Source organism: Amphiura filiformis, chromosome 5, assembly GCF_039555335.1.
Source record: "Amphiura filiformis chromosome 5, Afil_fr2py, whole genome shotgun sequence".
Lineage (NCBI taxonomy): Eukaryota > Metazoa > Echinodermata > Ophiuroidea > Amphilepidida > Amphiuridae > Amphiura > Amphiura filiformis.
In genome coordinates this window covers 50,333,902-50,360,426 of record NC_092632.1, presented here as the reverse complement: position 1 = coordinate 50,360,426, position 26,525 = coordinate 50,333,902, and the positions used below count along the sequence as shown (strand labels likewise).

The window sequence follows — 26,525 nt, the reverse complement described above, 5'->3', positions numbered from 1 at the left end:
TCAATATCGCGATCAATATGCTCTGATTGGAATGTTCTCACGATAATAAGCTGACTGTTACGATGTTTGGATGGATTGGGGGGTTCATGCCTTGGTAATATACCTTTATTTTGGTATTATTAAGCAGTATTTTTTTATCATAAAAATTGACGCACACAACTGAAGATTATTTTTAACATTTATTTCTCATCATTTAACAATTTTTGTCCGTTGGACTCTAGTATACATGTACGTATGTAGTAGCTTGAGGTAACATGCTATCAACATATTTTTTTATATTTAAAAACATTTAATTATTAATTGATGATAAAATAAGAAATTTCTATTCTTTTATATTTTTGAAATAATAAAAGCCCAAAAATTTTCGAAGTATCGAAGTGAATTCTGCAATATTTGCAAATGCAACGTCAGGAAATCATGCACTTTTTGCATGCTTTCCGTAATAATCGCTGTTTGATTGTGAAGTCCCAATTGATGAAATTGACACTTTGTTTACGTGCATGCTGAACTGACGACATGCTGTTAATGTTATTGAATTATTTATCACAACCTGACATATTCACTTTTTGAATGTTTCAAGTTTATTTTCTCAAAAATAATCTATGTTTCCTTTATTAGAATTATTGTTACGATGAATAAAAGCAATTTTAAAGACAAAATCCAAATGATGACTTTTTTGTATTATTTGTGGCATCACATGTTTTAGCTTAGCATCAACAACATGTTAATTAAAGAAATGCGGAAGTGCAAGTACGAAATTTGCTAAAAATAGACACGAGTTAGGGCATATTTTTGCAGCTGTTTCTGACCACGTTTCTGACCAAAAAAACTGACACAGAAAATGAAAAAATGATCATAGCGACTAGAGATGAAATATCTCAAAATGCACTTTTATTTTATTTGAACAATCGGCATTTGATGAGGTGTAGACCCAGGGTACGTGTGTAGCAGCAAGGGATTGCCGTTTTGATCATGACATGCCGCTGTGTTTCCCGGTATGATTGATCGTGAATTTCAGAAGGACGCACAAAAAGCTGTCTGGACGCAAGTTTTTGCAACCTTGTCACATGATGCACATTTTTTTTAAGCCTTAAGGGGTACTACCCTGTGGTAAATTGTGACTATTTTTGCATTTTTCTCAAAAATGATAACAAACTGGTAACAAAAGTTACGTATATTATTGGGGCAAGGAATTCAATTACTACATTGAAATTTCAGTGATTCAAGACAAGCGGTTCAGTATATACAATGTATGATAGAAAATGAGGTACATCCTAGTGGTACCTTATTTCTTATCATAAATAACGAACCGCTTGTCTCGGGTCACTGAAATTCCAGTGTAGTAATTGGATTCCTTGCCCCTATAATATACATAACTTTGTTACCACTGTGTTATTAGTTTTTGAGAAAAATGCAAAATAGACAAAATTTATGGAGGGTGTAGTACCCTTAACGGGAAGCCTGATGACTGACTGTTAAAAGTACTTAATTATATACATTACATGTGCGTATAATGTATTCTAATGAAGTTGACTTTTGTTTTATTCCTTGCAGCTAAAATCAATCGGAGGCTGACACTTCTATATTTAGCCAATGATGTGATACAAAACAGTAAAAGAAAAGGAGCAACTGTTTTCTTGGATGCATTTGCTGAAGTCTTGGAAGATGCTGCAACACTATGCAGGTATGGAAACGTTGACACCTACATGTAAATGCAATTAACTCTAACGTTCAAGCTGCTTTTTGTGCAAGTTGAAGGAAAGAAGGAAGTTTTTTCTTAGCTCATGTTTTGAACCACCAACCCCTCGGGTGGGACCACCAGACCGGGGATAGCAAGCAATGCATGTGACCGTAGCCCCGCCAACGATTTTGTGCGTACATTGTACATGTAGGTTTTGGGAGACGTATAAAAGCTAAAAGCTTACGAACAAGTTATCTGATTATCTGGAGATCTGTATGGGTTACAGTGATGTAACTTGGTGGAGAGTAGTACAGCCAGAGGTTGTTGACCTGATTTTAGCACTTGTTAAGTGTGGAGGGGACTGTGACAGACCCTCTCCGACATTACAAAATCCAACTGGCCTAACTCGCGCTGTCCGTTTTAAGGCCTCTTCACAGGTAGGGTGGTAGGGGTAGTGGGGTAGGATGGTGGATAGGGCTGTGGGGGTGGTTCAGGTGTGGTGTGGTAGCGTTGTGGGGTCAGGGTATGGGTTATAGCGGTAGGGTGGGGCTAGTGTCAGGTGGTGGGGTAGTGGGGGTTAGGGTGTGATGGGGTTATGTTAATAAATGACCAACATTTGGTTGCTCGCAACTTTAAAAGGAAAGCAGATACCTGGAATTTAAAACCAGATTCTGAAAATAAGTCTTACTATGTAAGACAAATGAGATGCTGCTGATTGCTGAAACTGGCCAATTTTCCAAATATATTTGCAAAATGTAATTAACAATGTCCTATTATGTTTTATGTGTTTTATTTGCATAATCCAGTGATGAATCAATTCGAAAGAATGTGTTGCGAATATTCAACATTTGGGAAGAAAGGAATATATATGAGAGTGACATCTGTGAAAAACTAGTGGCAGCTGCTGGTAAGTCCGTCAACATGAAATATAGTTTATGTTAAGGGATCTAGAATGAGCGTTTATGGCGTTCGACAGTATTTTTTGTGGGACATGAGAGCACCTCCGGCGTGTCGAATTGCATTCTGAATCTGAAGCATGTCTTTCTGATATCAAATAATTTAATTTTTTGAAATTCACGATATAATACAAATTTTATGACAAATTATTAAAATTTGATATTTTTCAAATTTTTGATATATAACAGTCCTCGAAATAAATTTTATAAATCTAATGATATATTCTTAAAGTGTATGTAGCTGGGAGAGAAAAGGCCGACGATCAATTGAAAATTTTGACCTTTCGTATTGATGATATGATATTCCCAAAACACCAAAAAAAATTAGGTCTTTTGGGGGAAAAAATCCATATCTTCAATACGAAAGGTCAAAATTTTCAATTGATCGTCAGCTTTTCATCCCACCTACATACACTTTAAGTATAAATCATCAGATTTATATAGTTTACTTCAAGTACTGTTAAATATCAAAAATATCAATTTTTAATGATTTGCCATAAAATGTGTATTACATTGCAAATTTCAAAAAATTAAAATTATTTGATATCAGAAGGACATTCTTCGTATTCAGAATGCAAATCGATATGTCTGATGTGCTCTAATGTCCCACAATAAATACTGTCCAAACGTTCATACCCCTTCCCTTAATTACCTGGGTTCACAGCTTGGGAGTAACCATCTCTTATTTGCATCAGACTCCTCCACTGTATGCTGTGAATGGTTTGCTTTCAATATGCTGGCTCACATTTTATACCAATGGGTGGAAAGAGTGCACATCACAATGGCACAGCTAGGGTTGGAACCAGCAACCATGTTATCATTATTAGACAAAGAAAGTTTTTAACATGCCATAGATGATAGAAACCTATTCTCTCTAATTAACGTCCCAGGGCCATTGCATTTTCCTAAAGAGGGCATCATTTAAAGTTATTTTACAATAATAATTCCCATTAAAAATAGCGCTAGTACTGTCTGGCAGTGCTCGGGTGCTCCACAAACAATAAGGAATTTCTTCAGTAAACATGGTCAATAACAATGGACCAGCATATGGAAATTATGAAATTGGCGATAGCACAGATAAATAAATAAACAGATTGGAATTTTCTAAGCGTACTCGAATTCAGCTGACCGGTACAGCGTTCAGACCTGGTGACATCGCGCAAAGTTTCTTTTGTGTACGCTCGCGCTATTTGCGCTATTTTTGAGTGTGCTCACGCGGTACCTGACTTAACGTTGATCCCCATGGGCAACATGCCATGTTTCCACGGTATGGGCGATAGCATGTTCGAAAATACAGGTTCTGTATATACTGGTATTTTCAACATTTATGGAACAGTTAAGTTGAAAAGAAACGGTGTGGCATTTATTAGAGGTGGGCTTTGATAAGAGAGACTGAGAGAATACTCCTAACAAAATTTCTATCATAAGATGATTTGAGATCATTGCAACTGATGGTGACAGTTTCAAACTTCTTGGGACTGTTGAATATATATAAATATTGCTGCAATGCTGAATATTCTGTACAATAGCAAGAACAAGAATTTAATAGTCAATAATAATTTAGTGTGTAACAATTTAAAATATATAGAAAGGGTAGGGTTATTTGTTTGGTATATTAACATGTGTCAGTACCACAGCACATGTGGATGTTACTAGATTAATTAACATCCATGAAGTCTTTAGGTTGAAGCTGCTGAAGTAAAATTTTAACAGCATGCTGTTAATCTAAGATGTGTATTGTTGTTTCAGTTGCTGAAAAGAAAGAAACTAAAGCCAAACCCAAGCCAAGAGCAATTGCAAGCACCAAGATCCTGGCAGAGTACAAGGTATGTTGTCATAATTGGACTCATTTATTAAGAAAGAAACTAAAGCCAAACCCAAGCCAAGAGCAAGCACCAAGATCCTGGCAGAGTACAAGGTATGTTGTCATAATGGGACTCATTTATTAGGAAAGAAACTAAAGCCAAACCCAAGGCAAGAGCAAGCATCAAGATCCTGGCAGAGTACAAGGTATGTTGTCATAATTGGACTCATTTATTAAGAAAGAAACTAAAGCCAAACCCAAGCCAAGAGCAAGCACCAAGATCCTGGCAGAGTACAAGGTATGTTGTCATAATGGGACTCATTTATTAGGAAAGAAACTAAAGCCAAACCCAAGCCAAGAGCAAGCATCAAGATCCTGGCAGAGTACAAGGTATGTTGTCATAATGGGACTCATTTATTAGGAAAGAAACTAATTAAAGCCAAACCCAAGCCAAGAGCAAGCACCAAGATCCTGGCAGAGTACAAGGTATGTTGTCATAATTTGACTCATTTATTAAGAAAGAAACTAAAGCCAAACCCAAGCCAAGAGAAGGCACCAAGATCCTGGCAGAGTACAAGGTATGTTGTTTTTTTGTTCATATTTTGTTCAACTTGAAATAGGCAAAAAATATTCTATATTTAATACTGCATGCGTTAAGTCCCTAGTTTTTGTCTTGCCTGATCACTTGCTGTGATCACTTTTCTATATGGCTGGCTTTATGTGTGTGTGTATGTGGGTGGGGGGGGGTTGGCACCAATCACGGCCACACATTATATTGTTCACCTTCCACCGTGGACATTCCTACAATTGAGGACCATCTGCGGTTTCAAACTGCTGCAAAAAATCGCAAATGCATTCTGAAAACTGCAGACCATATGTGGTAAAATACGGTTTCTTAGAAACTAATCGTTCTTCAAATCCCAACACATAATCTAATCTAAAACTGAACCCTATACTATTTGTCATGTTGGTGAGTCAGTGACATTAGTGTATATTTCATTGGGCACAGCTTCAAAGTGTTGGCACACTCATTAGCACACAAAACAGTTGCCTCAATGTATAACATAAAATTTGTTTACTACTATCATACATTATGTACTCTTTTCTCTCACAAAAAAAAAAAAAGAGAAGAAAAAAATAATACTATCAGATGGTGTTTTAAATTGGTTTAAAGTAGCGAAACTCTGATGCAGGGTAATTTGTAAATTTCTGTTAAAAACAAGAGCAATCACCATGATATATATATTGTGTTTTATGTTTGTTATCAGCCTAAAGAAGTTCCAGAAACCATCGAAGAGTTGACAAGATTTGAAGCTGAGACAGAGCTGAAATGTAAACAACTCAATAACATGAATGTTGATGTGACAAATGCAGAGACAATTATGAAACTCAAAGGTGAGGAGCACTTTTATTGCAAAAGATATATAGGAACACATTTCCTGAACACCCCTAGGTATATCTTGCCTTTAGATATTTTAGATAATTTGATTCCCCACATTGCAGACAGTGTATGTATTCTATTGATGCTAATATGGTATTGTGAATATGCAATTCAAGAATGACTGTCATTTATTCATGTGTTGTTTGAAAGACAGAGTTACTTGTTTACAATTATGTGTAATTTTACAAAATCAATTGATAAAGTAAAATGGGAGCTTTCAAAACATTCTGACCCTCTTGCATGTGATTAGTGTGTGAAGGTGAGCAGACTCCTGGGTGGGTGGGGGGGCACATGGTCAAGGACACATTAACTTTTAACAAATTTGTAGAATTTTAAACAGTATGTGACAAAACTGGGTTTTTTTCTATCATCAACTTCATTAAATGATTTTGTTGTGAAAAGACTGGAAGGCAAATTAAGAAATATGGTATAGCAAAATGTAAACTTTGTTCAAGCCGTAATCGGCAAAGTTCTGTTTCAAGCTGTTCTGGACTTATTTCAGTGATGGTCACAATGTAATGATAAGTGCTCAACATAGAGCAAACTAATAGCAAACAAGACTTATTGCATAAATGCTGATAACTTGAATGTAACATTGTCCTGTCATTGATTATTGTCATTTTAGATCGAGCAGGTGGCAAACAGTTTTCCAAGCAGTTTGATGAAGCGGCTACCAAACTTGAAGACTATGTACAGTCCCTTACTAAAGAAGTGGAGATGAGGAGAAAACTGGTGGATCTGTTGGACAAAGGAGAGATCTTTTATGAGGCACAAAACAGTGAAGCTAAAATTGTTACTAATGTAAGTGGTTAATAGTGTGTAATAATTTTTCAAGTGTCGTTAAAGAGCAAGAGACTATTCTGTTGGTGTCCACATAAAGTTTGATGAAAAATAGACACCCAGTCATGCAGCGTGAAAATATCAAGGTGTCTCTTTTCCGCCTCCGTTGCCGCATGCATACTATGGCATTCCGGCAATCCACTCTCCAAAAGATTGTGTTGACATCATACAGAAACAATGCTGCAGCATTCTGATTGCGGTTTTGTCCACCGCATGTGTCGGAGAATAATGAGTTTGCCACTTGTAGGGGCAAGATCCGATCTCATTACTACCTCATTTGCCATCTATTTCTGACCAACAATAGCAAAATGCCTCATTTGGCATGGCAGTACTACATGTATACACACATAGGTTATTTCCACAAATTGTGCGACTAACACATCTGGGAATGTGCACTTGTGGGAAGTTGGAGAACACTCTGTAAATCGAATGGTGCTGATACAAACTTTTCTTCAGATATTGCTCTGGCTTTGTCAACTTGTTTTGCTTCCTGTCCCTCTGTTTTTCCGGCAAGATGGGCATCATACTCTTCTTGGAATTGATCTTATGCTTCTCCCACCAGCTGCTTGTACTTGCTACATGTTGCATGTGGTCTTTTTTTGGATGGAAGAACAATAGTGTCCGAGTTTTCCGCAACAAAAGCACATGAGTCTGTTGAAATTTGGTCAACTTTGGTCATGTTGGGATTTTGACCTATTATAATAACCCTGTGTAGGTTGATGATTCCCTCTAGATGACCCATATTGTTGGAATGAGGGTCTATTTTTTCCTTTCCAGGAGCTTGGCTTAGGCCTGGATGCAATTTTATGAACTTGAACTTTGATTGGCTCCACTTGTTTTGATAATTTTTCAATAGATGACACTGACACAGTTTTCTGATCCTGCATAGCATTGGGGTTTTCACATACCAAGTTCACTGATGGGGTAGAAGGCATGCAAAATGAACTGCTTTTTCTATAGATTCAGGTTCCATTGAAATAACAAAAGCACATATTAAATGAGTCAACTTTTCTTGTTCAGATTTGCCTAGTCTGTGACAAAGCATCAAGATATCTGAGAAATAGCCATCCAGAGACTCAGCTCCGGTTTGAATGCAACTTGATAATTTCGATTTGTTACCCCATTTCATGTCGTTACCCTGAAAATGTTCAATTAATGCTGCCTTTAAATGGTCATATGTATCTTTCTGACTGTCTGGCAGAGTTGAAATCCAGATTTATGCATTTCCTTTTAATCCAAGATTAAGGGCCAAGTTTTTCTTTGTATCTATAAAATAGCGCAACTGAGAATTAATTCAAATCGTGCCAAAACTTCTCATCTGGTTTGCCAGAATATGATTTTGAAAAATGCCCTTCATATTTAGACATGGTGACTACCGGTGATGACTCTTGTTCAACCATTGGTTCAACAAGCGTGGCGTTATCCAAAATATCTGAACAAAACACTGGGAAAGTGGCTAAAATAGCAATGAATATTATACAATGCAATGAATTATCATTTCTATATTTCGATTGTGTGTGACAACAGTAAAAAATAATTTCGATAAACAAGGCCTACAGAACAATGCCACGCCCATTAACATAATATCATGCTGGACATAGCCACTTTTGGCTTTAAAAAGACTTTATGGACATAAACAGTTTTGGTATATAAAAACAGCAACATAAATACTTGACTTTGCTATGGCACCCTCTGTTCTTCACTATTGGACAGTCATTTCTACCAAAGAAAGAGTATCCATTAACATATCGAATAGTGGACTTTGGTAAACTCATTTTGGTAAAAAATGGACATAGACAGTTCTTGCTTTAACATAATATAACTTAATAATAACGACTTAAGAACAGCACTTAATATAGCACAATACCAAATAAATGAACATTGCACTTTACAAAAAAAAAATAATAATAACAACAGCAAAATACATTAGAAAATATATGTTTTAAGACTCTTTTTGAAAGTATAAACTGTGAGAGAAGTCTGTATGGTAGCCGGTAGGTTTCAGAGAGTAGGGCCAGACACACTAAATGAACATCACCAATTCTTCTATTACTAATGTGGATGATAAGGCGAGTAGTATCCAGCTCGGAGCGAAGGCCTTTCCTAGTTGGAATGTAGGTAGCGATGTAGTCAGTGAGATAGATTGGCGACAGTCCAGTCAGTACTTTGAAAACGTGGAGAAGAATTTTAAACCTGATTCGTTTATCAACTGGTAACCAGTGAAGAGAGTTTACCAAGGGAGATGTTGAATGACGATGATGAACTAGGTAAACAATGCGGGCCGCCCAATTGTGTAGGCGCTGTAGACAAGTAAGATCTTTACCATTGCATCCAAACAGGAGTGCATTGCCATAGTCTAATTTAGATAAGACAAGTGCCGGCATGGCTTTTGAATAAGCATCTTGATCGATAAACATGGATGTGATTTGATCGACATAAAGATTATGTCATAGATGAAGCTGAACCATGAATTTGGGGATATTTCAAGTGGGAGGAAGAGAGGATCTGTTGTTCAAGATGACCCATGAAGAGATTGGCATAAGACGCTGCAAAAATTGTCTCCATCGCAGTGCCTCTAAGTTGGTTATAATGATGATCGTTTTGTTTAAAGTGAGGATCAGCTCCATGAGATGTATTAGGTGATCAGTGGGGGATTATGAACAGCATGTTTGTTCAGAGGGATTTGGCAAGCATGAAGGATGATACATCAGCTGTGCATAACCCAATGTTGGGTGGAAAAGGAGCTTGATTAAGGTTATTATGGATCTGAGGGAGTGGTGTCCTGTATATAGAACAGGCGATTTTTGGATCAGGAGTCTCAAGTTGATGTCAGTGAATGGGTGGTAGGACATGTGCAACTGGATACAATTGGGTGGCCAGGAGTGTTTCCCTATGACTTTCGGATAACAGGTACTATGTCGTAAAGATGAGTAATGCAGATGCAATTATTATATTAGTGTATTACCATATTAATATTACCTAACCACTTTCGTTTTTTTATCATTACAGGCATACAAGAATTTTGGCACCAGGGTGAATAGCCTTAAGAAGAGACTAGATGAGTACAAGAAATTACTACCAGACCCATCAAGTAGCCCAATCCCTTCACCAGCATCGGATGCTCCTAGTCCAGGTAGGGTTGCCACAACAATACTTCAATGTCGCCATTTATGTCATCCACATTGCTACAACCACATACAGTCAGTGTCGCATTACCGTTATTGATTTAAAAACAGCTTGGTCATTGCTTGTTGAGATGCAGATAGTTTTTGCTTGCTTCAATCAGCCAATCAGGAGCTCACAACTCTATTTTATCTGCTAAATAACTTGAAAGTATTTTGATAGAAAATTTGAATTTGTACTTGATCACTTTTGTAGAAAAGCAAATCCCATGCACATTGTGTAAAAGTGACATCGAGTAAATTCAGCTTCACAGTATCATACATCCAATAATCCAAACCTGGGAGTCATAACTCAAGCTTGGATTCAAACTTATAAGTACTGTTAAGGGCAGAGTAATGGGAGAGAACATGGACCTTTGCGAGCTTCATTATTTCTGAATTGTATGTCCAAAGTATATAAAACTATACATTTTTGGAAAGGAAATGAGTCAAGGAATCCCATGGTGACGTCAGATTTGTTCAAAAATGTCAAGTTTTTGAAAAAATCATAAAAATTCACTTTTTTACCCCAATTTTTTTGTGACAACTTAGAAAAAAATCCGTTCGGAGTAAAACAAATTCAGTTAGCTTTTCATGAAGAAGAGACATGAACTTAGGGAAGGTTTTTTTATTTTTTTGAAATTCGTCTTTTTTTCCGAAATATTGAAAAAAACATGTGAAAAAAGCCATTTTGTCACTCTATTAAGCTAAAATTGCACATAATGGTGTATATTTTTGTTTAAAACTAATATTTTGAAAAAATGAAAAAACCTCCCCTAGACTTTGATGTACTCTATATAGTGCAAAAAGTTTACCCTTTGCTTACATATTTTTCGAGTTATCTTGTCACAAAAATCGCGCAATATTGTCAAAAGTGAACTCTGAGAAATTGATGTTTTAGTAAAAAATGTCAAAATTATGCACAAAACGTCCTTAAATTTTAAAAGCGGTAAGACTTTCACACTTGTAAAGCTGTATCTGGTGCATGGTCTAAATATGCATCTTTTTGCACCAATGAATCTATAATGTCTGCTTTCAGTGCGCCAAAATTCAAAATAATTAAAAAATCTAAGTGGCATTTTGACTGCATATTTTTGTTTTGTTTACACCATATTTGCTGGCGTTAACAACATACCGAATGCGCCTTGACTGTGTTGGACATACGCGCAGAGTTGCGCCAGCGTCACGCTGACGCTTGAAACGCAGCGTAATCACAATATTTCGCATTCGCGCATTTCTGACTCATTATTTCCGCCAATTTACTAAGCTGTCTTGAGCCATGTGACTTTTTAGAGTTGAAAGGAGTGAAATAAATCAAGCAAAAATACGAATAAATATTAGCAAGTTGTATTTTATCAGTTTCAAGTGAAAGAATACATCTTAGTGTTGATAAATATCAAAAAATCTCAAATTCGGTCGTGGACGAATGTGTCTTCCATTACTCTGGCCTTAATAGTAGGCTCTATTCATTAACTAAATACTCTGTGTGTGGAAATTGAATCACCATGATTTTCTGAATTATCATATAAATTTGACAAGTGTATGTGCATATATTTTACAATAACATGTATGAACATTGAAACACACCTGCAAATTTTGAAGCTTGATGTTAATTAAGTTGTTCACAGCACTATCCTTCTTGAATATCTTGTGAGGGAAAATCCAAGGCAATTTGACAGGACACCTCAGCAACTACATGTTCAGTTCAGTTCAGTTTTATTTCATCATAATTAGGGGTGTGATTCTTCAGGATTTTTTCTGATTTCAGGATTTTTTGTGGCCAAAATTTACGCAATTTCATTGATTTTCAGCCAGTTTTGTGGTATATTAGCCTAATTTCATACTGTTTTTCAGGATTTTCTACTATTTGGGTGTTCCCACAGTAATGAGACCCCCTTAGGTTTTATTGCCCTAATTTTTGTTCCTTATTTATTTTCATAGTTTAATTTAGGCCATTGTTAATCTTTATAAGTAAGGAGATAGCGAGCAAAAATTCAATGCCCTACCTACATTTTGATAATTTTGTCCACATAAACCCTATGGGGAAAAATAACAGTTGTAACACAATAACGGTTGTAACATGTGACTTTTGACGACAACAGATAAAAGGTTGTATTTTGAAAAGTTGACCCTGTATGGTCTGTGCTATGGTTTTCCTAGGTTAACATTATTGATTCCTTCAATACAAACCAAGTGTAGGTACTCTGTGATCCATATCAGGGTTAGGATGTGGGTACAAAGTCATATGGTTGCAATCAATGTTACAACCGTTAAAATGTTACAACCGTTACAACATTAAATGTTATGAAACATTAACAATGAATGATATTTCATCGTTTTATCCAGGTTTGTTATAATAAGAGGAACTATGACAATCATAAGACAAAACCTTACTGTGATTATTTGGTTCATTTTGTGAGTTATATGTCATTTTGACATGTGCGTCAACCATGGACGCACAGAAATATGCCACTTCTGAACTATATATTTACATAGATGTGAGTATTTCATAATTTTCATAACCAACTTTATTATGACACCTTGGATAATATGAAAAAAAAAAGAAATATTGTTAATTTTTTAGTTTCATGACATTTTGTCTTAAATTGTAACAGTTGTAACATTGATTTTACGTTACAACCGTTACGACATTGTAACCCATCTCCTAGCCATGGTATGGATCAAACAGTGCCTGCACCTGGTTAATTATGAAGCAATCAATGGTGTTAACCTAAGAAAATTAAACCAAAGACCATACATAGTCCATTTTTCAACGCTCAGTCTTTTATTCATTTTTCGTCCTCTTGTGCGTCAAGAACTGTCAATACAACAAATATGTTACAACCGTTACTAATTTTCCCCATAGGGTTTACATGGACAAATTTGTCAAAATTGAGGTAGGATATTGAATTTTTGCTTACTCATGAAGATTAACAATGGCCATAATTAAAATCTGAAAGTAAATAGGAAAAAAGATTAGGGCAAAATAACCAAAAGGGGTCTCATTACTGTGGAAACACCCATTTCACAAGCTTTGAATCACATCTCTGCATAATACTTATTGGTATATAGAAGTAAAGAAAAATGTAATACAGACTAAACATCTTTGGAATTTAAAAAAATGTATAGCTTGCTTGATAGCATATGGTAAGCACCAATGTACATCATTAGGGCACCAGAGATAATTTTTCTTGGTGATTTCACCATTTCATATTTCTATAAAACACTGAGAAATGCAATGTTTGTGTTGTTACTCCACAGGTGCTACCCCTCCAAGAGACCCAAATGCTGACACAATGGAAGTTGAAGATATGGAGTTATCAGATGAAGATTCTAAACTCCAGGGCACCATTGTTGGTATGTTGATCATCTATTGTGTGAAAAACAAATTGTAATTGATTGATTGATTGATTACACAGCCGTGACGTTAGTCACGGCTGTGTCTTTTTTCTTACAGGTTCTTTCTTTCTTTCTGCCGACCATTACATTTGCTCTAGCACTCACATGCTTACACCGATTTGGACCTAACTTGGTCACAACTATCATTGACTACGCCCCTACATGTCACATGAAACTCGTGGGGTCAAAGGTCACGCTGGGGTCATAGGGGTCAAAAACGTGATTTCAACTCAAAATGCTTCTTCTCCTACAGATTACATAGGACAGTGACACCACTTGCACACATGCATTGTTATTATCCAGTGTCTATAAGGTCCTCACAGATTTGGGGTCAAAGGTCATTAAGGGGTCACTTCCGGTATAAAACGAAAAACCTTCAAAAATTTTTATTTCCTAAGAAAAACATAGGACAGTAACGGTATGTTCACACATAAATTGTAGTTACCCTGTGTATATGTGGTATTTCTTATCTAGGGTCAAAGGTCATTAAGGGGCCACTTCCGGTATAAAACGAAATACCTTTAAAATGCTTCTTCTCCCACAAATTACGTAGGACAATGACACCACTTGCACACATGCATTGTTATTACCCAGTGTCTATGGGGTCCTCACAGATTTGGGGTCAAAGGTCATTAAGGGGTCACTTCCGGTATAAAACGAAAAACCTTCAAAAATTTTTATTTGCTAAGAAAAACATAGGACAGTAGCTAGAGTATGTTCACACATGAATTGTGGTTACCCAATTCATATGTGGTATTTTTTTATTTGGGATCAAAGGTCATTAAGGGGTCACTTCCGCCTGAGACGAAAAACCTTCAAAATGCCCCTTCTACCACAAATAACATCTTAAAGTGGTGCCACGTGCACCCATGCATTGACATTAGCCAAAGTCTATGGGCGTTTTCATATATTCTGGGGTCAAAGGTCATTAAGGGGTCACAACACGGCTGTGTTCGTGGTCTTAGACCACAGCTAAGTCTAGTTGATATTGTTTTTGAAAATAATAATTGCAATATTTAAAAGATGCACAAATGAACAACCAATTAAAATACATGAGCAAATCATTGCAAAGCTTCAAAAAAGTCAGTGGTTCACTGATGAAACTGTCAGCAAGAAAGTAAGTTTCTTCAATTGGTTTTGACAAATCAAAAACAAAAAACTCTTACGTTTGTTTAATTACCAAACCTGGCGAACCTGTTCTCCAAACAAAATTGCACTAGATATAACATGCAAAAGCATCACATTAAAATTAGCTTCAGAAGAGTGTGTTTAGAAATAATTAAAAGGAATTTCAATTATTACACTTTCTACATGCATGAAATATGCAGAGGCAAAGGAAAATCAATATTTTGTAAAGAAGATTTACAAAATAAAAGGCACAGAGCTATTTCTAAAATGAAAAGTCCTGGTCTGAAACTGAGATAAATATTAGCATTACGCAAAGCAACCATGCCGCTCCTCTCTTGTCAGCAGTAAGATTAGTTTTGGTAAGCCAAGCCTGGATAGCACTTGGCTTCAGTTACATATGATGCTGTTCCAGTTCTTACATTGGTGAAAAATAAATGCTAAGCAGAAGTTTTTTGTTTCATCTAATTAATCTAATTAGTAACTTACAAATATTAATATTTCCTTGCAGCTGCCGCTCCAGTCAAAACCTACCAGCCACCAGCTGTACTGAGCAAGCAGCCTATGCCTGCCTTACCAACCTTTCCTCCTACGATTCCTGCTACAACGATTCCTTCTACAATGATTCCTCCCACAACTATTCCTCCTGCAACTACAGGTGAGTGCATTGAAATTAAATTACCATTAGCCTTTTCGAAATATGGCGGACACAATCGGATGGCGCTGCCCAAAGTGGTTAAAGTCTTTTGAATTTGCCAGGTTTTACCCAGATTGAAGACTGCCCTCCTTCTGTGTACGCCATGCTTCAAAAAGGCCATTGGATTCGTAATCATAATGGAGTCAATTTGTTAGTCTAGGAATCAATAACTCGCATACTACTGGGGTCTATTTGAAAAAGCGCTTAACCTGTTACATCATATGTAGCATATCACACATTCGTGATGCATCATGTTACAAATTTCAGTTGCTTAGTATGTATCATAGATAACATATCGCACATTTGTGATGGGTTTACAAATTCAAGTTTCTTAGGATATTATTGATGGAATATAATCTCCTGTTGCTGTATTGAATTCTCACAGGGTTGTAGCTACGGTGGGCGGTGGAGCCCACCACTTACTTCTGGAGCCCACCACTGAGGGTTCATTTTGATGCTACAGCCCACCACTCAAATTTAAAAAAAATGTGTGTTTACCAAATTTGTGTCCATTTTTGTTAAAGTCTTGCTAAATCAAGCAAATTCTGTAAATTTCTGCCCGGCTCTCAATTTCTGCTAGCTACAACACTGATGATGACATGTACAATTTGAAAGCATTCCTCACACATATGCTGCTATACACTATGCACAGGTTGGAAAAAATTAACCAATCATGTTACGGAATGTTGTTACTAGGCAGTTGGTCGCTAAGGTCAGAGCTTTTGCGAAGTACGTACATGTATTGGACACAATGTTTGGTGCATACACTTGTCAGATAATTAGAAATAGCAACATTACCTTTTGTTGTACTGAATAAATACTTGAATATAGGCTTTTGTTGATAAGGATGATATAGATAAGTTCTTCATCAAAAAACATCAAGTAAGTAATGACAATAGTTTAGGCTAACAATTTCCATTATCACTTTTGTTGATTTTGTTGTACTTTTGTGTTGTTTTTAATGCAGCTGCTCAAGCTGTTGCAAGCTACACACCACCTGGTTCACCACCATCTCCTGAAGGCTCACCTATAGCCCTCAGTCCACCAACACCAGAATCACTCACTCCTCCTGAAGAAAAGAAAAAGAAGAAAAGATCTCATAGTCACAAGCATCACAAGGAGCATAAAAGAGACCATCATCGTCACAAGCGGTCAAAACGAAAACACAGCAGTACAGAGCATATCTACACACCTAGTCCAGAGGCATTTTTTGCCAATCATCATAGTAGGACATCAACTCCCTCATCTAAATCTGACTCAAAGGGAGATGAAAGAGTGGGCACACCAGTTCGAGATGAATTGGATACAAGTCAAAACAAAGAAAAACTGATCAGAGAAGCTACTACTAATCCTATTGAGTTCTTAACTAAGTTGATAAACAAGTCACAGGCGAGCAAGGGAAAGAAAAGTGCCCAGTCCACATCATTTATAAATAGCTTAACAGTACTGTCCAAAAATGTGAAAAGACTAGAAGCTGCCAAGCAAGCAGAGACAAACTTTGAATTACACAAAGCCATGCCTTTAGAAAATACACCAACAACTAAAACTGCTACGGCAGTTAAAACAAAGTCTCCAGTGGCCACTACTGGGCCTTCAGTATTGCCGTTCTCTGTGTCCACAGTTGCTGATTCTGTGGAAGAGAATAAATTTAAAGATCACCTTGCTGCCCATGCTTTGTCTGTGGGGCACATAATGAAGGCTTTGAAAGAAGGGCCGCCGCCTCCACCACCTCCACCTGCTTCTAGTGTAGTTGGTTTTGCTCCACCAACTAGTGCTCCAGTGCTTTACACACCAGCATCCAATGCTCCACTGAACTTCAACAGGCTACCTGTAGCGTCCAGTGCATCAGCAGGACCGTATACACCTGCGACCAGTGCACCACCACCAGGAGGCTTCCCGGCACCAAATAGTGATATACAAATTGTAGGAGAGACGCCTCCTGAAGTACAAGTGATTGGTGTGAATCCACCACCACGTATGCAAACACCATCTCATATGGCAGGGGTACCACCGCTAGAACAGCCACATGGAGCTCCACATCCAGTCGCTCCACCTGTTGGAATAGCACCAGTGGGAGTAGGACCTCCACCTCCGCAACCAGTTCCACCTGTGTCTTACCCCAATACCCCTGTTACACCAACTCAAAACCAACCACCACCACATTTCTCTGCACAAAATGAGCCATACTCTAAATATAATCAAGGTCCGACATTTCCACAGCCGTCTCCAGGACCTTCCCCTGGGCCATCTCCGGATCAGCAAAGACCACCACCTTTTCCAGATCAACCCATTCAGAGACCTCCACCAGATCAAAACACTGAACCACTCTTTGCTCATCAACAAGTGCAAGGACCACCACCTATTAATCAGAATATGCCGCTGTTTCAGGATCCGAATATCAGAGGACCATCCCCTAACCAGGAGATCAGACCTCCATTCTCTCAGCAGCAACCTGTCTCTGGTCCTTTCCCTGATATCAGAGGACCACCTCCCAACCTGGAGATACGGCCACCTTTCACTGATCACAATATACAAGGCCCCCCGCATGGAGTAAGACTACCATTTACATCAGCAGGACCACCTCCCAATCAGGACATTAGACCAGTGTTCAGTGGACCACAGCATGATGCAAGGCCACCTTATTCTGAACACCACACTGGGCCACCTCATCATGATCAAGATATGAGAGTTCCATTCCCACATCAAGAAAACCAAGGAGATGAAGATATGAGGCAACTTTTTCCTCACCAGGATAGTAATAGGCCCCCTCAAGACCAGGACATGCGACCATCATTCCCTCCACACCAACCTCCCCCTGAGCACCATCAAGGGCCACCACAGGCTTTTGATCAAGACATGAGACAGCAACCATACAACCATGGTGATCAAGACTTGAGACCACCTTTCCCTAATCAACAAGACATGGATATGAGGCAACCAATACACCGGCAGCACAGTGAAGGTGAACAAGCAGCTGATCAACCTTATGACCCTGAGCAACCATATGATCCTGGACAATCATTTGATGATCAACCATATGTAGACTATTCAGAGCAATCTTATTCAGAGCAACCATATGATGATCATCAGGCATATTCTGATCAGCCATATGATCCAACATACTCTGAACATGATCCAGCATACTCTGAACACTACCCAGCTCAATCAAGTGAAGGACATCAAGAGCACCAGCAAGATAATCAACATTATGATGAACACTATGGTCAACAATTTCACCAAGTGCCACCACCAGATCAATACGCACAGACAGCTCATGAACGCTTTGCAGCACCACCACCACCTCAAGAAACATTTGGTGGCCCTCAATCTCAGCCTCCATACAGTGGGCCACCACCACTTCATGAGCAGCATGGCAGTGAAGCAGCACAACCCATTCAAGCTCTGGGCTCCGTCTCAAGACCCCGATCTATTCTGAAAAAGAGAAAACCAGAAAATATTGTCTCTCTTGCGCAGCTTGAAGAGGAAGGGTTATACGAAGATAAGCACGCAGCACCACCAGAAACACACAACAGAGGGGCACCACTTCCATTCCATCTGTTGCATGCCCCTCCACCACCACCAGAAGAGCCAGATCATTCCTGGCCCCACTCTAAAAAGCAAAGTGGTCCTCCAACACCCATCCCTACAGTGCCTCATACAAAACAAAAAAGTCAACACCCGGAACCTCAAGCAATTAAAGTAGTAACATCACCAGCTTCGATAAGACTGCAGAAACCAGGACCACCCCCAGGTCCTCCACCACCATCAGCAAAACGCCTATCTGGTGCCCCACCCCCTCCTCCAGGCCCACCACCAGCAAGTGCTCGTCGTGTGAGTGACCATGGTGTGAGATCAAGTGATATGGAAATGACGGATGATGAATTGACGGAACTGGCTCATGCAGAGTTGGAGCAAGCTTTGGAGATGAGCGATAGTATTCCAAGAATAAAGCCTAGTAAAACCCTTGTTCAAATACCAATCACGTTGGATCCAGTTGAAAAGAAAGAACCACCACCTCTGAAACCTGCCCTGAAATCGGCACTAAAAAAAGATAAGCCTGTGTCACTTCCTCCCATTCTAAAATCAGCTTTGAAAAAGATCATGAAATCTGAATCACCTGAACTGCCACCCCAGGTATCAGAAGTCAAAAGTGATTCAAAACCTGAAGCAGCAGCTGAAAAAGATGTGTCAAAAGACGAACCATCTAAATCGGTCCAGTCACCACAGCAAAAGGAAGAACTTAAACTAAAGACAAGTAAAGACAATGTTTCAGCTGAGAAACAAGCCAGTGATAAGCTATCAGAATCTCCAAAAGGAGAACCCAAGTCTCCAATCCCAGTTCTTAGCAACAAGAAAAAAGATGCTCCAAAAGTCAAGTCTCAAATAACCACACCTCCACCCTCAAATGAAAGGTCAGGTTTTCCTAAGCACAGTGATGAGATTGGTGCTGGAGAACCTGGACGACCAGATTACAACCGTTCCAAGTCTCATGATGGTGGCCCCGACTCCTCACAGATACAAAGTATTGAGACTGTAGGACAACGGAGAAGAAGTTTTCCGGACAGACCTTTTGATAGATCACGGGATAGATTTGAAGGTAGGTTTGACAGAAACTTTGGTCAAGGTCAGTTTGGCAGACGTGATGATGGTCCGTCCGAATCATTCGGAAGGAACGAACCTATGAATCGGCCAATGGGTATGCCCGATCACCGTCCAGATAGATTTCATAACGACAGAGGCATGGATCAAGATTACAGACGTTTTGATTCTCATCAAGGTATGGGTCAAGAACAATTTGGTAGAAATCCACAGAAAAGACCTGGGCCTCCGATGATGGGTGGTCCCCCTTCTAGGAGACACCCACCTCCATTCTATAGGTATTAGAATAAAGTGGCTACATGTAAAATTACACTTTGTATATAAAGGAAAGATTGCTTTATTTGTATACAATAAAGCCATTCACTGCAAAGTATTAGGGAAATTTAGGTCAAGCAAGCAATGTTTGTGAATACCCAGCTTCATATCAAGATTTCAATTTATTTGTTTTTGAGATCTTTGTATAAAGTCCCATTATATTTCATTTTGGGGTTCCCTTTGATAAAGTTTACCAAAGATGTAGAAGTGTCCATATATTAGGCACCGATAAGTATGGGTATTGATGGTGGAAGGGGTTAAGAAAGACAAGCTTAATGGTCAACTGGCATCCAGGCATGGCATATGCATGTATACATACCAGTTTGGTTGCAACTTCTTGATTTTTGAAGTAAATAAATGTGGTTGAACTTATTAGAGATAAATTGGTTGCCCCCATTAGTGGTAATAAGAAAACCTCGGATATGACCACACAATATTGCTTTTGTACAAAAAAGGCACCCAATTTTTCAACATATTTGGTGCTTTTCAGACCCCAAAGGTTACCCCCTCATTATTAAGGGCCAAAACAATTTCTTGCCCTCATCATGATCATCTACTCAATTTTGACATACACACATGAATGTATTAGCTGTTTGAAGAACGATGGACATGATAGGAGGGCGCTGTTCAGTTTATACCCAGGAAATTCACAAGGCTTTACCCAAACTGAAAAGTGTTCTACTATTGTGTCTGTTACATAAATGTTAATTGCAAATTGCAGGTTACTTCACTGGCCATTCACACCTGCACACAGGCCTCGAAATATTGCGGGCATTGGGGAAATACCCTTAAAAATATGAGAGGACCCCTGATTTCTGGGGGCCTTACTTTTTGTCGCAAAATGCTTCTCGATGTTATAAGAATGACATAGAGGGCCCAAAACATTGCATATTTCGAGGCTTGATTAAGTATAAAGTAATGTTTAAAATGTGACACGATCTGGTCCATGGGGGCCAAAGTAGGCATTTTTGAAAATTATGTTTCTGTAAGTATTACATTATTCAATAGGCTATCGTTTACTGAAAACACCAAAGGTCTTGCATACTTGGTTCTAATGTTATGAAGTTTTTTGATGTCTATTTTCTTATGTATTTGATTGTTTTTTTACTCCATATTTTTACCTTTTTCTCAGTTTCAAATTTGCTGCCTTTGGCCCCATGGACCAGATCATGTCACAAATGACAAGTTATAATAATGCTGAGACTAATTAAACATAATTATGTAATGTAATGCAATATTTTGGATAAGTTGTGAGATTCGCCACATGAAATGAACCAGAAATATTAATAAAAGAGTGATCATTGACCAATGAGATGCATTGTTACATATTGCGATGAAAATAAGGATTCATTTCACTGGCTAAGTAAAGCAATCTCCCATCATGTTGCAAGTCATTCACATTATTGTGCCTGAGATGAATATACAACTTGTATATTCATCCCAGATGGTGCCAATGAAGCTAACCTCATGAGTATAAAAACAGCAGATTTTGAGGTGCTAAGTAAATCACATCTCATCGACTGATTTAATTAATGAAGTAACATTTGAAAGGCTTGTGACAGTGATTTTAATGATGGGACTCAAAATTGAGATGTCAAAATCTCATTTCAAATCTGGAGTGGTTCAATTTGATGTGTGTTGCATCAATGTAGATTTGAAATGAATGAATTTTTGAAGATTATTATCTGGTTTAGCTGATTGTGATGGAAGGTGAATTTTGGCACAGGGGTAGCAACAAAACATTGCAAATTTGTAAGTTTACAAACAATATGTTATGTTTGATTCCTTAAGATTTAGTCCTGAATTGCAATTTTGTATAAGATAATGACCTCAATTTTGTGTCAACATCTTTTTGTAATTTCTGTAAACTGTACTTGTAATATGTACTGTTTCTAAAGAAGTGAAGGTTATGAAGATACCTCACCGTACAGCTGCATGTCACTTTTTGGGAAAACAATGTATAATGAAGGCATCATTATCTTTGAAAAATGTGTAAACTTGTGCAAAGTAAATTCTCTAAGTTTTGCAGGTTTATGACAAGTTCATTTGTAATCATGCATTTCATCTGCATGTTTTATCCATAAGGAAAAACACAAACAAGTTTGTTTCTTGTAAGCTGTGCACATTTTTTTTGAACAATTGTACTGCAACTTTTTTTCCCAAAAATCAAGTAAAATTTTTATTTTCAGGAACAAAAAAGACTTAAAAACATTGCAAAACTAATTAAAAATAAAAATCAACCCTCAGTTCTGCACAAGTTTTAATATTCAACCTATTTTATTAACCAACACATGTAATTTTGTGCAATTTGGTATTCATGCACCCTACAGGAAACAAACTTAGATTTTGTTTAGTTATATTTTCCCCCACAAGGACATTAGAGTTTGCCATCTTGTGTGCATTTTGATGCTGATCAAGTCATTATATTCATATCATATGTTATTGGACTGATCAATGTTGGATAGATTTTTAATATGCAGTTAACAAAACCTGGAACACATTGTGTACACAGGCACTAATTATTGAGAGGTATACACTGGCACAAAATATTAAGAGAATGAATTTTGAATAATGTGAAGCTTATTACAGGGGCAGGCTATAATATTATCACAAGAAGCAAAAAAGGTATCCTAGCTGTAGATGATAGTCAGCACTCACCAGGTTTTGATACATATATATAGTTGGTATGTAATTTCTCTTCCGAATTGTATTTATACTTTTAAACTGAAAATTATCACATTACCATGTTGAAATTAAATAATTTGGATCCATAAGCCAAAATAAGCTCAAATATTATGATGCACTTTTTATGAATGAATTTTGGACAATAGCAGTATTCTAAAATCAGATATTGTATTTTTTAGGGTAAAGGTGTGTGATTATAATTTCATGTATCAATGTAAAATGTGCCCATCCACCACAAACTGGTCGTAAAGTCGGCATTTACCATTTCGAGATACAATCAAAAACAATATATGGATTTCTATGTAAAATATAAGAAATTTGAACTTTGATGAACCATAACTTCACTTCCAGATGTCAGATGAAGCTGGTTGAGGTGTCATTCTAAAGCTGAAAGTACATTGTTACAAACTCTGCAATAAACAGAAAATGGTCTAGAGCCGACTTTACTACCACTTCGTGGTGGATGGTCACAAATAGTTATTTTGGATTTCAATACCCAATCGTGTTGCTCATACTGTTTAATTTATTTCATATTCAATATCAGATGTAATTGAAGGTATCTGTGCATTCATTGAATTCAAATAAAATAATAATGCCTTTTGATTTTCATATTGTTAATTTTAAGTTAAGTTTTAGTTGCACAATTGTATTTTATCAAGTAGATTAATTTAATTTCATTAATTTTGTTAAAAAATTGAAGGGGAATGTGTTTTCAAATCAGTATGAATCAAGAAAGTTGTCATAGTAAGAAAGAGATCATTGTAATATTTTGTCCACTGAATTTCACTGTTTTATATAACTTACCAGATAGAGTTAGTGTTTAATGAAGACTGGCTCTTATGGGGTTATTCCAGTTGAAATCCATGCTCCCTTTATGGAAGAGGTGAGCATAATCTTCTATCTACACAGGAAGTATGAATTTCAAGTGGGGTTACCTGAATAGGGTATATTGCTGATCCATTGATTATCCTTTTCTGGTGCATTGTGGGATGCAAATCGATCGCTAATTTGCTCCCTTTTCAATCCCACAATGCACCAGAAAAGGATAATTAATGGATCAGCAATATACCCTATGGGTGACCCATTTGAAATCTACACTCCTTGTGTGGGAGATTAAGGTCGTGTCTTAGGAGGTGCATGAATTTCAACTGGGATATTTATGTGGTCAGATGAAATGTTTGTGTACTACAAAACAAGACTGACGGAGGCTGACTGAGAGAGACTCCAAATACTGTAAAACATGAAATATTAGTGTGCACAAACATTTCACGACATGTATTGGTAAAATATTCATGCTTGCATGTATTTCATTTTCCTGGGGGCCTTTTAAGAAATTATATCAAAATCTCGAGAATTAAATGCCACAAAAACTGTGGTTTGTTTCAAATCACTAATTCCTTGTGTAACCCAATGGGGAAATAGGCCATATTGTTTTGCCATCCTTGGTGCCCTTTTTGGTAAATTAGCCAATAAGAAGACTTAAAAAGCTTAAACATTGAAAAATGCTTTGCTCATTTTGCATGTTATCTACACAATCACCCAACATGCAGATTGCCAACACATTTTAGGTGAAGTTTGCCCAAGCCTGTGGCAAAATAATTAAGAAGTATACCATTTCCCCCTCTCCATGAGTTTTAGCCGAGTCTGTCTGATTCTATGGTGTGTTCTGACCTATGTAATTAAGTCGGGTATTATTCATGAGAAACTATTCATTTGTATTGCAAGTGTCATTACCACAATAATGTATCATAATGAATGTGTAATTATTCTGAAAGTGCTAATCCTTGATTATTGCTGGATCTTGCTAATATTTGGGTGTATAATAATGTATTTCCAATATGCAGTTCTAACAAATTCAGATATGTAGTATGCTTTACTCCAACTTTCCTGCACATGACAATGTTGAATATTTTGATAAGTTGTAGCTTTTTATGCAAGCACATTGTAACTTGCAATCTTTTTTCCCCTTTTTAGTTGAGTATACAGAAAAAATGTACAATGCGTTATATAGATAGAAAAGACCAATGTAAAAAGAAAAAACATTGGCTGTGTTTTGTGACATTGTAAATAAATGTCCCATAAATCCATGCAAATCACTTGGTGCATTATTTGAGCCAGTGACTCAAGTTTATTTTGATATGTTGTTTGTATACATTGCAATAATGAATCCATTTAAGACCATTTGAGTGTGACTTCAGTTCAGTAAATTTCATTAAATGTATATTAATGTTGTGTCATAATTGAATCAGCAATGTATACTTAAACTGCATATCAGAATAAGATCACAAGGCAATTTCTATGAAATATGAGTATAATGTTATCATAATGTGCAGTCAGGTGTTACAGGGTAAATCTGTTTGTGGCATTAAAAAGAACAACAATTTCAAACATGGTTGATAATTACAGTATCAAGCAAAAGTGAAAAGTATAGGGGCCTAATATCAGAACATCTAACCTCCATAATGGGCATTTGAGATACATATCAGTGGCTGGTCAAAGCAACAAGGATGGAGATGAGACAATGATTTGTGGTCTTATTGGTTCAGGTCCTTTGGACTGTCCCGTGTCTCTCTGCTTATCAAGAAAAAAGGTCATGCCTACATTTAGGTCAGCTTGTTTGGCAGATGAGGTGCTTATTTGATGATAACATGATTCAATGAGTCAAACTTCCATGTTTGCACTGCAAACAGCGCTAAATCGGCAGTGTGTGAACAAACTTGCTCAATAGTATAGGAAAACTAAGGAATTCACTTGCTCGTAGGGCCCCTAAACTTACAATATAGTGGCGTACTATATAGGTAAATTGAGGATGGGAGTAATCTTGCCAAACAACAGTCGTATCTATGTCATAGAGTAAAGCTGTACCCTATAGTAACAGTTTTCTTTTATTCCGTTATCTACATTGTAGAGGGTTAACCTCTCTTGCAGATGTCAAGGGTAGTGAAACACAAGATTGCCCACAAATTAAGACCCATCTTCTTCACAACCATTCAGTTAGTTTTCATTCCATGAACAAAATGAGTCGGTGCTAGCAAATTGTTTCTCCACACACCTTTATTCAAGGTTCTGCATATAGTACACAATAAATTAATACTTCCTTGACAGTGATTGAGGCTTTGAGCCTGGAAAGTTATCAACCGTATACTTCAATGTACAGTTGCCATTATGATTGATAAATGACTGCACCAAACAACTGATATGCAGCCAATGCAAAATAACAATCACTTTATCAAACATGATCTCTACATTGAACATGTAGAGCATGGATAATTCAAATAATACTTGGCAAGATACAGATCAATGAGAGAATGCATACTCATGTGAAATGCAATTCTATATGATAAGCAAATTGGGAAATTTGAATAATTATTAAAATAAATCCCAATTTAATATTTATTTTTACCTGGATAAATGACAACCTTCACAAACATAAAATAAATTTTCTTTTTTTAATATACACAGCAGGCTAAATTTTTCACTGTCAAAATTGCATCGTTACATTTTTAATGTTGCTGAAAAAGCAGTAAAATAACATATTTTATTTGGGTGTATGTCAACAAATATTTTGGCAGTAAGCAACTCCTTGCTTGATTACACCACAAACACAGCACACTATGAGCCCCACAGAAACTAAAATGATGGATTTATTGTAATGGTATGCATATCCAGTATGTGTTATGTCCTCTCTAATTTTTTTTGGGCCCCACACAAATGGTTGTTTACCTGTCTGCCTGGTTGTTTGTTTGTCTGGCTGGCTGTCCGGGCAGAAGCAAATTTATTAATCCACTGTCCAGCTCAAACGCAATAACCAATCAACTTCAT

General features: G+C 37.3%; 1 protein-coding gene across 1 annotated transcript in view; it reads left to right on the top strand.

The window, feature by feature from the left end:
• The window catches only part of LOC140153310 (uncharacterized), a 36,383-nt gene extending 14,237 nt beyond the window's left edge, over window positions 1-22,146 (top strand). Inside the window, exons 2-10 of the mRNA XM_072176036.1 lie at window positions 1,555-1,684; window positions 2,488-2,588; window positions 4,387-4,463; window positions 5,710-5,836; window positions 6,508-6,683; window positions 9,732-9,855; window positions 13,145-13,240; window positions 14,919-15,065; window positions 16,072-22,146. Of these exons, the coding sequence (XP_072032137.1) occupies window positions 1,555-1,684; window positions 2,488-2,588; window positions 4,387-4,463; window positions 5,710-5,836; window positions 6,508-6,683; window positions 9,732-9,855; window positions 13,145-13,240; window positions 14,919-15,065; window positions 16,072-19,988 (4,895 nt within the window). The 3' untranslated portion in view covers window positions 19,989-22,146. The remainder of the gene's footprint in view (window positions 1-1,554; window positions 1,685-2,487; window positions 2,589-4,386; window positions 4,464-5,709; window positions 5,837-6,507; window positions 6,684-9,731; window positions 9,856-13,144; window positions 13,241-14,918; window positions 15,066-16,071) is intronic.
• Window positions 22,147-26,525: the final 4,379 nt, after the last annotated feature.